We start from the raw sequence: 13,415 nt of genomic DNA, 5'->3' as shown, positions 1-13,415 counted from the left end.
TTCAGCCAAATCATGAAACAGCCTTGTAGGAATGGCACGGTGTTACCAGTACGTTCGTAAAACCTCTCTACGATACTCAGTTACTACACGGAAATGATCTTTTTAGTGGTGATGTAAAACTTCCTGGTCCATCGGGGTGACCGCCACCCCCCTAGCAGGACAGACGGGGGGCGCGACCTGACCCGGCTGCTGGCGGCCGGCCACGACCGCATGACAGTCCTCCCGGTCCCTGCTCTGGGGCTGTAGGAAAGAGGAAGTGGTCTTGTGCCCTCTCCTCTCGGCTCAGATAAGATCGCACGAGTCTGCAGCCGCCTGGGCGCCCGGGAGGGCCAGCTCTTCCCAACTCAGGGACGGTTCCCAGGCTGGTGAGACCGGCCTCCGCGGGTGGGTTTGAATGGGGTGCCATGGGGGGGGTCTCCTCACAAGATTAGAGAGAACAATGGATGCATCCGTTGCATCCGCATCAGGTCCCGAGTGCCACCTGACCCCCTCCCAGCAGCCTGTCTGCCAACACAGACCACCCTGCCCGTTCTTCCTGCTCCGAAGGCCCCGTGGGAACTCTCCGGGCTCTGCGTGCTCGCATGCGTGTGTGTGTTCGTGTGCATGCGTGCATGTGCATTTGTGTGTGCGCATGTGCGTGTTCATGTGCGCGTGTTCGTGTGCATGTGTGCACGTGTGCGCGTGTTCGTGTGCATGTGTGCACGTGTGCGCGTGTTCGTGTGCATGTGTGCACGTGTGTGCGCATGTGCGTTTCTTGTGCATGTCTGCATGCGCGTGTGCACGTGTGTGTTCGTGTGCATGTGTGCGTGCGTGCGCATGTGTGCACATGTGCGTGTTTGTGTGCATTGTGCGTGCGTGTGCGTGCGTATGCGTGCATGTGCGCATGTGCGTGTTCGTGTGCATGTGTGCACATGTATCTGTGCATGTGTGCATGTGTGCATGTGCATGTTCATGTGCATGTGTGTGTGCGTGTTTGTGTGCATGTGCGCACGTGTGTGCGCATGTGCGTGCGTATGTGCGTGTGTGCATGTGTGTGTGTGCGCATGTGCATGTGTTTGCACGTGCGCGCATGTGCGTGTTCATGTGCATGTGTGTGCGCGTGTGCATGTGTTCGTGTGCATGTGTGCGCGCGTATGTGTTCATGTGCGTGTGCATGTGTGCACGTGTATGTGTGCGTGTGTGTGCACGTGCGTGTTCGTGTGCATGTGCCCACGTGTGTGCGCATGTGTTTGTATGCATGCACGTGCGTGCGTGCACGTGCATGTTTGTGTGCATGTGTGCGCATACGTGTGCATGTGCGCATGTGCGTGTTTGTGCGTGCGTGTGCATGTGCACGCAGCCGGGCGAGGGCAAAACACTGCCCCGCCGCATGATCCAGGTAGAGCGGACCCTGCTTGGAGGTCACCTGTGCATCACCCTGACCTGTGGCCCTCACTGTCCACCTGCTCTCCACCCCGAGGGACGCTGGGCTGTCACACACACACACAGGACTTGCTCTACGGGACACACTGTGGCTTTGGCCACCTCGTGCCACCAGCCCAGCTCCGTCCTTTCACTAGAGCGTCCCCAGGCCTCCTCGCCTTGGCTCACCTCACAGCCTCGTGCTTCAGAGGGTGACAGAATGTCCCACAAAACCATCAAGAAAACTGACCCACTCATGAGGCTTTGACATAACTTCCACGAAGATATTTTCCTGTCTCCTCACACTGAACTTCCCAAGAACGTGTTGCTATGCCACCAGACAAAAAAGTTTTAAACAGAGGACGCACTCTCAGGGCCTGCTACAGGCCCCGAGTGGGAGAGGGAGAAGCATGCTTCCCCCGGAGCAGGGAGCCCGATGCGGAACACCTGAGCTCAGGGCCGTGAGCAGCAACTCAAAGCCTGGCATTTGAGAAGATGTCTACACCTGCCAGATGAGTCGGTGAAGCTCCAGGAGTTAGCATCCCATCCTGGGCTTGGCCCAACCAACATGCTGAGCCAGTCTTAGATACTTAGGAAACGCATCGTCCTGCACTGACAGAAGCGCGCACGCGACCTCACGTGTGTGCAGGGGTAGAAGGCAGACACACCTCTACCTGGTTCCCCCCACAGGGGCCCTGCACGCACCTCGGGGAATGCTGGAGACCTCCCCCTAGCTGTTCTTTCTCTTCAGGCTGCTATGGTTGCAGTTATTTCTGGTCTTGAAAAGACTTGATTTGGAATCCAGTAGAAACAGACTGTTTTATTGCCCTCTACAGATATTACAGATTTTGAGAAACAGATGTTCAGGCGAAGTTGGTCATAAACACAGAACTAAAGAGAGGCTTGTATTAACGACAACAGACTCTCCCTCCACTTCCAGAGTCAGAGTATTTAAAAAGAAAAACAGTCTAAGTACAGGAAGAGCTATTTGCGTTCAGAGTAAAATGGGGAGACAGGGTGGTGGGTCCTGACACCCAGACGGTCACTGCCAGTTTCTGGGCAGGGAGCGCCCAGGGCAGCGCTGGGTTTGAAGACACAGCCCAGGAACGAGGTAGGGGAATCACAACCGTGTGAGGCAAACACACGTGTTCTGCTACAACTGTTTTCTTCCTTTCGTCCTCCCCGTACCTGGAACAAGATACAGCCATCCGTCCAGCATCGTCAGGATGTGGGCCCTAGTCTAGTTTAGGGTCACGTTGTCGAAGTTTGGGATTGAAATTTTAAGTAGCATCAACTTTTGTAATGCAGTAAAAACTGAGCCAATTCAAAATAAAGTGGGGCGCCTGGGTGGCTCAGTCGTTAAGCGGGTGCCTTCGGCTCAGGTCATGATCCCAGGGTCCTGGGATCGAGCCCTGCATCGGGCTCCCTGCTGCGCGGGAAGCCTGCTTCTCCCTCTCCCACTCCCCCTGCTTGTGTTCCCTCTCTCTCTGTGTCTCTGTCAAATAAATAAAATCTTTAAAGAAAAAAAAAAAAGAAAGAAAAATACAGGAGAAGAGGCACATGTTCAACCAAATGAGAAAAAGAAAACCACACATTTTGAATACTTATTTGATATTTTTATTTTATACTATTAAACATGTTATAAACCAATCTCGAGATAGGATACTCACTCCTCATCGACAATAAATTCTACCTCTCATCTAACGCATTACGAATTCCAAAGTAGCATGGAATGAACTGATCGGGTTTTACTGGTTTACAGGTTTACGTGTGTAACGCACACATAACTTGTGGGATGTCAAGTCCGTTCTACTCAGACTCACATGGAGACCGCCACTGTCCCTCAGACAGACCGCCAGACACACACACACACCCAGGGTCTCCCCCATTTTCCAGCCCAAACTCTGCCCGCTCAGCACCCCCACCACCAGCGCCCCTGCCTTGTCCATGATCACTGGGCACACGCACACACAGGCACACACCCAGCCGCTGTTCTGCCTCCCTGCTAGGTCACAGAGCCCCGAGGATGGGCCTGCCTCTGGGTGTCCCCACAGGTCACCGCCTCACGGGGGCCTGGCGCGCTCCCGCTGTGGGATGCATGTAATAGCAGTAACAATCCCAGCCGTTGTGAGCGCAGGTCTGTGCTAAATTTATAAGTGCAGATAATCCTCACGACGATGCGAGGGTAAGTATGATCCTCGCCTTACAGATGGACTCAACAGGAGACTTCACACATCCCCACTTCTCTGGGAAGGCAGACAACTCGTCCAAGCCCCAGACGGTGAGCGGCAGGCCCAGAATTGACTTTGGCAAATCGACTAAAACACGTTCCTCTCCACCGTCCCTGCCCTGCCCGCACCTGGTCCCGAAGGGCCCCCACCTCAACCCTAGGGCCCGAGACAGGCCACAAGGGGTGCACGTGAACAGCCACAAACCATTCAGAAATTGGTGAAAAGATTTTTTTTTAAACAATAATCAGGCAGCAAGTACAGCACAGAGTCAGAGTATTTAAAAAGAAAAACAGTCTAAGTACAGGAAGAGCTATTTGTGTTCAGAGTAAAATGGGGAGACGGGGTGGTGGGTCCTGACACCCAGATGGTCACTGCCAGTTTCTGGGCAGGGAGCGCCTGTATCTTTAATTTTGAAGGACTTAAACTTTCATTTGTAAGAATATCCTTATAAATACTGCACTAGGGTAGGTCATTTTGTTAGGTTTTGTGCGTTTTATAAAGAATCCTTCTTCTTAGAATGCAGCTCACGTGAGCCAGACGTGTGGCTGCCACCAGTCTCCCCCCGCTCTCCCTAGCAGACCTCAGCCGGACTTAGACACGCCTCTGTGTGTTCGCACGGTGACGTCTTGTAATAACAATAAAGCAATCCATTTTAAGGGCCACTGGTACTGGTTCAAATATTACAATTAATGCAAACTCAGAAAAATGTTCTCATGTAATAAAGTCCTTCCCCAAAATGGTCTGAAATGTTGCAACCAAATCTCAGCTGAAAGTGCGAGCGCTTTGCTGACAACGGGTACACTTCCCCTGTGCTCCCCTTCACGAGGAGGGGGACTTGTGCTGCCCAGCAGTTAACCCCCCGATAAAGGTGAGGACCGAATGGCCACCACAGTCCAGCAAAGCCACAGGTGATGCCTGGGAGACCCTGCAGCAATCTGGGCAGAGCCAGCCAGGGACAGCTGCATGCGCTCTGCCTTCTGCTGTCTCCCTTGTCACGTCTGTGCTGTACGCCCTTCTGTGCGTGTCATGACCTGCTCAGACTGAACTTGCTCCACAATCATGACTCAGATGAGAAACAGTGCCTGCCGACAATCAGCTTTCCTGCTCCAAGTTCCTGGACGAACCTGAGTGCCCACAGCGGCCTCGTGTCCAACAGGAGAGGGACTTAGTATGTCATGAGGATGGTACATGCGCATGAGTACACACACACACACACACAAATCGGCTGGGGTCAAGACGGTTGGAGAATGCCACTCCGCAGGGCCCCCAGAGACACCCAGGAGGCCTGACACGGGACCAGAACAAAAACACAATCAAGGGCACAGTTCTGTTCAACAACACAATGTCACACACCAGAGCCCTGTGCAGGAAGGAGGAGATGGGGTAGGACAGGATTGGACTGATGCACACCCCCTTCCCGCACCCAGTGGTGTGGCCTGATGTGCTGGGTCAAAGTCTGAGCCTTCTGCGTGCTCAGGAGGCAGGTGATGGTAAGGAAAAAAGAAGACGGAGATTTAAAAACATGATTCAACCATATGTGGTCTAAATTCACTTCAAATCTAACAATGGAACAGGTAGAAAGTAAAAGGATGGAAAAGACATGTCACACAAACATTAATCAGAAGAAAGCAAGAGTTCGGGTGCCTGGGTGGTCAGTTGGTTAAGCTTCTGACTCTTGATTTCAGCTCAGGTCATGATCTCAGGGTCGTGAGATCGAGCCCCTCGTCAGGCTCTGCACTTAGCTCAGAGTCTGCTTGAGATTCTCTCTCTCCCTCTCATTCTGTCCCTCCCCCTCCACTTGTGTATGTGTGTTTATGTGTGCGTGTTTGCTCTCTCTGGAAGGAAGGAAGGAAGGAAGGAAGGAAGGAAGGAAGGAAGGAAGGGAGGAAGGGAGGAAGGGAGGAAGGGAGGAAGGGAGGAAGGGAGGAAGGGAGGAAGGGAGGAAGGGAGGGAGGGAGGGAGAAAGAGTGGCTTGTTAACAGATAAAGCAGTCCTCAGAACAAAGAAAGCTACCAGAGACAGAGACGGACATTACATAATGAAAAAGGGTGAACCCCAAGTGAAGCCATAGCAATCCTGAACATGTATGCATCAAACAACAGAGCAGGAAAATACATAAAGCAAAAATTTATAGAACTACAAGGCAAAATAGAGAAGTCCACAATTATAGTTGGAGACTTCAATAATCAATAGAACAAGTACACAGATCAACAAGGATATTAAGAACCAACACCATCATCAGCCAACAGGATCCATCACATTTCTCCAAGAACAACAGGATACACACTCTATCAAGTGACTATGAGACATATACCACTATAGGCTACATCAGTTCAACACATTCCTTCTGTTCTTAAGTTACTTCACACTCTGGGGGATGTAGAGACAGGTTTGTGTGAAACTGGTCAGAGAGAAAGGAATTGGACCAATTCTGATGCCTGAGCCCAGTCTGCAAATGGATATGCTATCCCTCAGAGGGAGGATGGGCTTTCTGCTTACAGACCAGTGCATGATGGGACCAGAACCTAAATGGGTGTGTTTCCCAAATTGCAGTGTCAGTTTTTCCAGATGACCAGATTTGTTTGCTTGCTTGTTTTGAAGGTCAAAATATTTTTAGTCATCTGGATTAGCTGCTTTTACAATACATCACATGGTTATTCCCTCTTCACAAATAATGATTTAGAACAGGGTCAGCAAGTTGCAGGCCAAACCTAGCCAGCTGTCTGCTTTTATAAATAAAGTTTTATTGGCACACAGACACATGAATTCATTTACATACTGTCTGTAGCTGCTTTTATGCTAAAACAGCAGAGTTGAGGAATTGTGACCCACAAAGCCTAAAATATTTGCTATCTGGCCCTTTAAGAAAATGTTTGGAGGCATGTCTTAGAGTAACAGATAGAAGTTAACCTTGAATAACCTCAGAAAAATCACAATGTTTCTGACCATGCTGGGCTACGGCTAAATCAGGGAATCTGATAATAACGGTGGCAGGTGGCAAGTGCCCGAGGCAGCACCACAGGAGTGTCTACCCTTTCCGGCATCTGCTAAGACCGCAGAGGCTGAGCGCCTCTTCCTACAAGGGCTCTTACCCAAATCTGGAGAGGTTCTCTTCTTTTCTGGAAAAGGTAGATGGGATTGCCATTTATTCCCCATTCAGATGTACTGAGATTTCTCCCGATCAGAACATGCAGGTCAGAGCTTTATATAATCTGACGATCTGCATTACTTGCGGCTTCAGAATGGGGTATTAGTAAGACTTCCACGGGTCACGTCGGATGAGCGTTTGGTACGCGGCACTTTAGGATCTGCGGTGTTACTCTTTGGGACCGTGGAGAATTTGTGGGCTTTGCACAAACTAGTCACTCCTGATGGTTTCAAACCCACGCCCCTTCAGAGAAAAGCAAGGGTGCTTAACAGCAAACAGAGCAAGAGATCCCTGGACGCCCCTCCCACCGCCTTCCCCTGCAGGGGCTGTGGGACCTGCAATGCCTCATGCCCTCTCCCCTCGCTGCTTGATGGGGGAGCTCCGGAGAATGGGGACGAGCTGACACTGGAGCCTGCCCTCCGAGAGAATGCAGGGTAGAGAAGACAAATACATACAAAAATTTAAAAAGCAAAAGTCACAACACAAAGCAGAGAGAAACAGAGCTATACAAAACTCAGAGGAAGAAGGCTGCTGAAGGGCAAAGCCCCAGCAGGGCTGAACCTGGAAGGAGGGTAGGACTCGAACCTGGGACAGGAGGAAAAGCGTCTGGCAGGGAAGCCGCGCTGAATCAGAAGGCAGCAGGTGGGGCGGCTACCATGGGTCCAGATCACGGAGGCTGAGTGCGAGCCACGCACCTGCAACAGGACGCCTGTGGGGCCAGCGAGCGGCGCGTGTGGAAGAACTTTCTAGCAGAGCCTCAGTGCCGCTGCACCCAGCAGGCTCCTTCCTGCACGGGGCCACTCTAGAAGGGCTCAGGGTGCTCTCCGGACTTCTGATCCCACAACCAGGGTTCAGCCATCACAGGACTGTTCTGAGGAGGCGACAGAGAAGGAGAAAGACGGAAAGGGGAGGCCCAGAGGCGGGCGGTGGCAGAAGGCATCGGAAGCCGTGTGCGGAGAAGGAGAAGCACGTGTGCGGGGGATGGCGACAAGAGGCGTGCGCCGTGACCCGGGGGCAGGACGCGGAAGAAGCAGAGGCGGCGGGAGGCACCCAGGCCCAGGAGCGAAGCAGAGAAGCCGCTGCTGAGCGGTCTGAGCCACTGGCCGAATCCAGCGCGGAATCGGGTGTCGTTCGAGACTTGGAACCAGAGCTCAAGAGAAGTCACGAAGCAGAGCAAAAGCCGTAGGCCCACATGGTGCTGATACTCGGCCCGTGAAGTCAGCCCAAGACCGTAAGAGCGAAGAGCGCCTTATTCTGGCCCAATCTGCACGTTCGAGAAACACATGCTGAAGGCAGAAACCGACTGCATTCCGTAAGAGAGCCCGCATGCCAAAGTCTGGGCTGGTGGAGAAGCAGCAGAAATCGGGCGAGGAGAGGAAAGCAAGCACTATAACGATAGCAGAGTGTCTTAACAAACACATGGAAGACGCCCTTCTAAACTGCGAAAGACCCTTCCTAGATACCAGTGTTCTTCCTTGACACGGAGGATCAAATAGGGTCGATGGGCCAAACGATAGATCCTTTTTTTAAAAAACACTGTCAAAATATTGCCAGATTAATGTCCCAAACCAGCTTGTCGCAAGCTGCTCCGCCCTCCACGCTGCTTTGGTTTCAGGATCTCCCCAGACACTTATCACCCATCCTTGAATTGTGTTCTTCTGTGAACAGCCTGTATGTATTCTTTGCAGTGGATTTTTAAAATCAATTTTGTTTTGAGGGAGAAAGAGTGTGTGTGTGCAGGGAGGGGCAGAGGGAGAGGAAGAGAGAGAGAATCTTAAGCAGGCTCCACGCCCAGTGCAGAGCCTCATGAGGGGCTAGAACCCACGACCCTGAGAACACGACCTGAGTGGAAATCAAGGGTCAGACACATAACTAACTGTGCCACCCATGTGTCCCTAAATCCATTTTTCTGTGTCCAAAATGTTTTCCTAATTTTAATCCTTTGACTGTCATATTTGTTGCAAACATCACTGCCATCATCTTTTAAATTATGGAGTCTTACCAAAAAAACTGTAAGATTTTTATTTATTGAAATAATCTAGATTTTTCTTTTTGTATAGATTCCATCTTGGTCAGTGAGGTCTTCCCATATTCCAAAATTATAAATTATCCTCTGTTTTCTTATACTAATTTATCTTTACATGAAAATCTTCAATCCATCCAATTCTGATTTTGAGGAACTTTTATATCATCAATAAATAAAAAAGGCATTTGTAGTGTTCATGTAATAAAAGACTGCACAACCAAGAAAAATCACGTCTTAAGACATGAGCTTTCTTATGCTAGCTTTCGACTCCTAAATATGCATCCAAGAGAAAAGAAAGCATATGCCCCCAAAAGGACTTGTACGCAATGATCAGTATCTTTATTCATACAGCCAAACACTGGAAATGGTCCTGAAGTCCATCAAGTGAATGGATAAACAAACTGGTTTTCTCGTACACTGCAGTATTACTTTGTGACAAGGAAGAACCAACCACTGATACATGATGAACTGCAAAAAGATGAAGTGAGATAAAGAAGCCAGAGACAAGAGCACATACTGCATGACTGCACTTACAGGAAATTCTATTAGAGGTCGACTCCATTCCTGGTGATGGAGCTGTGCAGAGATGCAGAGACGGAGGGATGGAGCTCGGGAGAAGGTTCTGGGTTGGTTTGAATGTCCTGTATCTTGATGGGGTGTTGCTTAGGCAGGTGCATATATTTATCAAAATTCACCAAACTATACCCTTAAAATGTGTGGATTTTACTGCCTGCAAATTATTCTTCAATAACGCTGACTTTATTTATTTTTTGAAGATTTTATCTATTTGAGAGAGAGAGAGCGATCGCGAGCACGCATGCCCATGTGCACACACGAGCTGCGGGGAGGGGCAGAGGAAGAGGGACAAACAGACTCCCTGCTGAGCAGGGAGCCTGATGCAGGGCAGGACCTTGGGATCATGACCTGAGCCAACATCAGACATCAGACGATAAAGCTGATGTTAAAAAGTCACGTTTTAAGTGAGTAAATAGTACCCTGGAAAACACTCTGCAGTATGTTTCCCTAACTCTTCTTTCATGCATGTTTACATAGACAAAAACACCAAATAGTAGTCACTGCTTAAGGGTGAGACTAAGGGTGAATTCTATGTACCTGCTTTTCTGTCTGTGTTTTCTAGATTTTAAGTTTTCTGTAAGTTATCTTTGGTTTGCCTACGTTTTGCTTGGCACCGCACAGGTGGTATTAGAGACGCTGTTTATAAATACAGCCGTGACCTGGCCAAGGAGCTCACCACCAGCCGTGGGGCATTCCAGGTGGTGCTGGTGGAAGGGAGGGGAGGGCCCTCCTTCAACGATGGAGCCTGGGCCACAGTGTCTACCCCCGTGACCCCTCCACCCCGGACACACGCACACACGCACGCACACTCCTGCCAGCCCCGATCCTGAAAGAACGCATTCAGAGTCTGAGGGTACAACCCAGATGTAGCTACAGTCTGTTTCAAGTTCAACTAGCACGACCCACTTTGAGCCAGGACGCCTCTGCGGAGTTTCCTGTTTTCGGTCGGCTTTACTTCCGACCAGGCCGGCACCCAGGGGCACTGGCTCTCACTGCATCCTTAGGGACAGGGCGGCCCTCCCTGGGACCAGAAAACCCTGCTCCTCCCAATTCCTCATCCTAACTTGTCTCTCCAACACCGAGCCACGTTGACCCGCAGAGCACAGGCCTGGAGTAAAGAACAGCTCCCCTGGGCACATCTTTCGCCTCTGTGAGCAATTCCAGTTTTTGTGTCTGAAAACAGCAGTGATATTCTCGAGACACAGGAGGGTCAGATGACATAACCCGAGTGGCCGCACCCCACCCAGGGCACACGGTGGCCCTGAACCCCTTCTCTGACCCCCTGCTGCGGCATGACCAACGCACTCCTTCCCCATCTGTCCCTAGGAGCCAACTGAATGAAATGTCCCGTGGGCTGGTCCACGTCGGCCCTGCTGACCCTCCTGATCTCCAGCGTGCAATCATGTCCCACGGGCCTGCTTCCTTTTGGGGGTGCAGAGTAATGGGGAAACCCCAAAGAGCTGGTGCAGCCCTCTCTGCGCCGCTCACCATGCTCTGCACGGTGCTGGGAAGCACAGGGCGTGACGAGAACAGGACCCTTCCGGGAGGAGGCCCACCGGCCCGGGCTGCGCGGCCCTCGGCCTCTCCAGGGAGGGAACCAAGCTCTTGGTTGAGAAGCTCCGGCTGAGCCCCCACCGAAGTGCCTCCACGGTGTATAAAAGCCAAACCACCACCATCCCAAGAAAGAGGACTTGGCGGCCGTGGCAGTGAGCACCAGCAGAGGCAAGCAGGCCCGCAAGGCCCCGCGTCTGGCGACCAGAAACCACTGGGAGCCGGCAGGGGGCGCCCACACTGAAAGCAGGCACTGAGGGACTTCCCACCCGGACAACCCACAGGGGTGGGGTGCTGACGCCCGCGGGAGGCCACACTGCCACTGGCTGGCTTGGGACCCACCAAGCTCGCGGCTGGACCACGGGGGGGGGGCAGTGACTTAAACTCTCCGTAGCTGAGTCTCCCCAGCAGTAAAGTATGGGAGCAGCTACCCCACAGGGGTCTTGTGCGGATATGACACAGAACGGCGGCGGCATGGCTGCACGGGAGAGCCCCATCCTGGAGCCCCGAGATGGACAGAACAGCTCAAAGCCCTTGGGGCCAGGCCAGGCATGCGAGGGCAAGAGCGAGACAGAGGGCCCTGGTGGGTGGTGCCAGGAGGCCCGAGGGTGAGATCTGAGGCAAGACATTTCTCCCAAAGGGACCTCAGTAAGATCACACGGGAGTAGACTCTCAGCCACCCCGACACAGAAAGGCTCTCTGCAGAGGCCGGAAACCAAGTGCTGGTCTTGGGTCGGAGGCCACCCTTGATCTTGGCCCCGCCTACGTTTCAGCTCTGCCCACCCCTCCTCCAACCCGCTGAGCCTCACCACCTCAGCGTTGGGAAGCACCTGCAGCACCCTGACCATCCCCAAGGCGGCTAAAAGGCATCCCAAACTCTGCCCAGGAGAGAATCCCGACCTCTGCAACACCCACCCCCAATAATTAAAAACAATGAATCCCCAAGTCTCCTGCCGTGACTTCAATGGACTGCAAACCTGGACCATGCTCCCCTCACTCAGCTTCTGCATTTTAAGCAGACCCCGCTGTGCTCACCCCTACTCCTGCCCCGACTGGGTCAGCAGCCTCCCCACTGCACTCCCTTGCACCTCCTCTGTTCACTCTGCAGGGATCCTTTAGGAAGGTGGAGCTGGATAAAGCCCTCCTGGGGGCTCCCAGGCACTCAGAGAAAAAGAGAAGTCCCACCTCAGCCTCCAGGATCCATAGGGCCCCATTTCCTCTCCCCCACCTCCTGGCTGGTCTTAGGGCCCTTGCGGTGCTTCCCAACTGCACCACCTCTCCCCTTGTGCACGGTCCCTCCAGGTCTGCAGTCAAATGTGGCCACCTAAGGGAGGGCTGCTGGCTGCCCCTGGACCACAGCCACCTGCCTCCACCTGTCAGGTGTTCTCCTCAGACATACATGTCTCTGCACTTGCACTCCTCTGTCTCCCTTCCAGGAAAATGATGCATTTCAGCAGGGACTCTGCCATGGCACTAAGCCCAGGATAGGATACCACCGCACCCTCCCAACAGGCCCTCTAGAAAAACCTGCACAAGACAAGTGAATGAAGTGAAGCACACCCACACTGGTCAGCCCTGGGCTTCCTCTGCCCTGGAAGCCTCTCCCCTTTCCCACTGTCCAACACCCCTTGGGGAATCCTCCTCCCTCCTTCCCAGGATCAAATGACATCTCCTTCATCGGCCTCCTCCCATCCCTCTGCCAGCAGACAGCTCTGCCCGGGAGCCCCTGGCCCCTTCTCCCTGGGGAGAGAGCGTCCCTTGGGCCGGGTGTGTCCTTTCCGTTTTTACCCAAATTACACTTCTTCAAGTCGGGAGGGCCTCTGAAGGTCATGTGTCCAGCCTGTTGTACCGAAATCAACGCCCGACCGCGCCCCCGGGGGCACAGCCCAGACGGAAGGTCGAGAGCCCCTTCCCCCTCTTTACAACAGGAATCCCCTACCCTGCAGGGCTGCCTCTCTGTTTGGGGCCCCCGCTGAAGAAAAGCGTCCGTCCTCGGTTTAAGCCGAAGCCGAGTGCGGGGCGCCCACAGCCCTCGGGATCCATCCGTGACCGACCTCGCCCGGAAGGTGCCCTTCGGGTCCCGGGGGCCGGTCTGCGCGGTGCAGCGGCGACCAGGCGACACCGCCCGGGGCGCGTCCGCGCAGGGGACCGCGGGCGCCGGCCCTCCGGCCCTCCCGGCCCGCACCGCCCCGACTCGCCCTTTGTCCCCGCGTCCCCGGGGCGCACATCCCCCCGCCCCGGCTTCCCGGCCGAGCCCGCGGGCGCGGCGACGCTCACCTGCGCCGGGGGCGCCGGCTCCGGGCCCCGGACTCGGCCACCAGCGCAGCAGCGCCCGCGCGGGGTCCAGGCTCACGGCGCAGCGCTGCCGCTTCACCCACAGCTCCGAGCGCAGCGGCTCCTCCGCCCCCATCGCGCCCGTCGCCCGCCGGCGCCGCCTGCTCGCCGGGAAGCCGGGGCGGGGGCACGGGGCGCCGGCGCGGAC

General features: G+C 53.6%; 1 protein-coding gene across 1 annotated transcript in view; it reads right to left on the bottom strand.

Moving 5' to 3' along the window:
• CERK (ceramide kinase) overlaps positions 1-13,415 on the bottom strand; it is a gene marked incomplete at its 5' end in the record, with an annotated part of 40,645 nt that extends 27,230 nt beyond the window's left edge. The window contains one exon of the mRNA XM_034987233.1: positions 13,211-13,415. Within this exon, the coding sequence (XP_034843124.1) occupies positions 13,211-13,415 (205 nt within the window). The remainder of the gene's footprint in view (positions 1-13,210) is intronic.

Source organism: Mirounga leonina, unplaced genomic scaffold, assembly GCF_011800145.1.
Source record: "Mirounga leonina isolate KUSES-001 unplaced genomic scaffold, KU_Mleo_1.0 Mir_418, whole genome shotgun sequence".
In the NCBI taxonomy this organism is placed as follows: domain Eukaryota; kingdom Metazoa; phylum Chordata; class Mammalia; order Carnivora; family Phocidae; genus Mirounga; species Mirounga leonina.
Note: the sequence above shows the minus strand (reverse complement) of the source record. Positions and strands in the feature narration are given on the sequence as shown.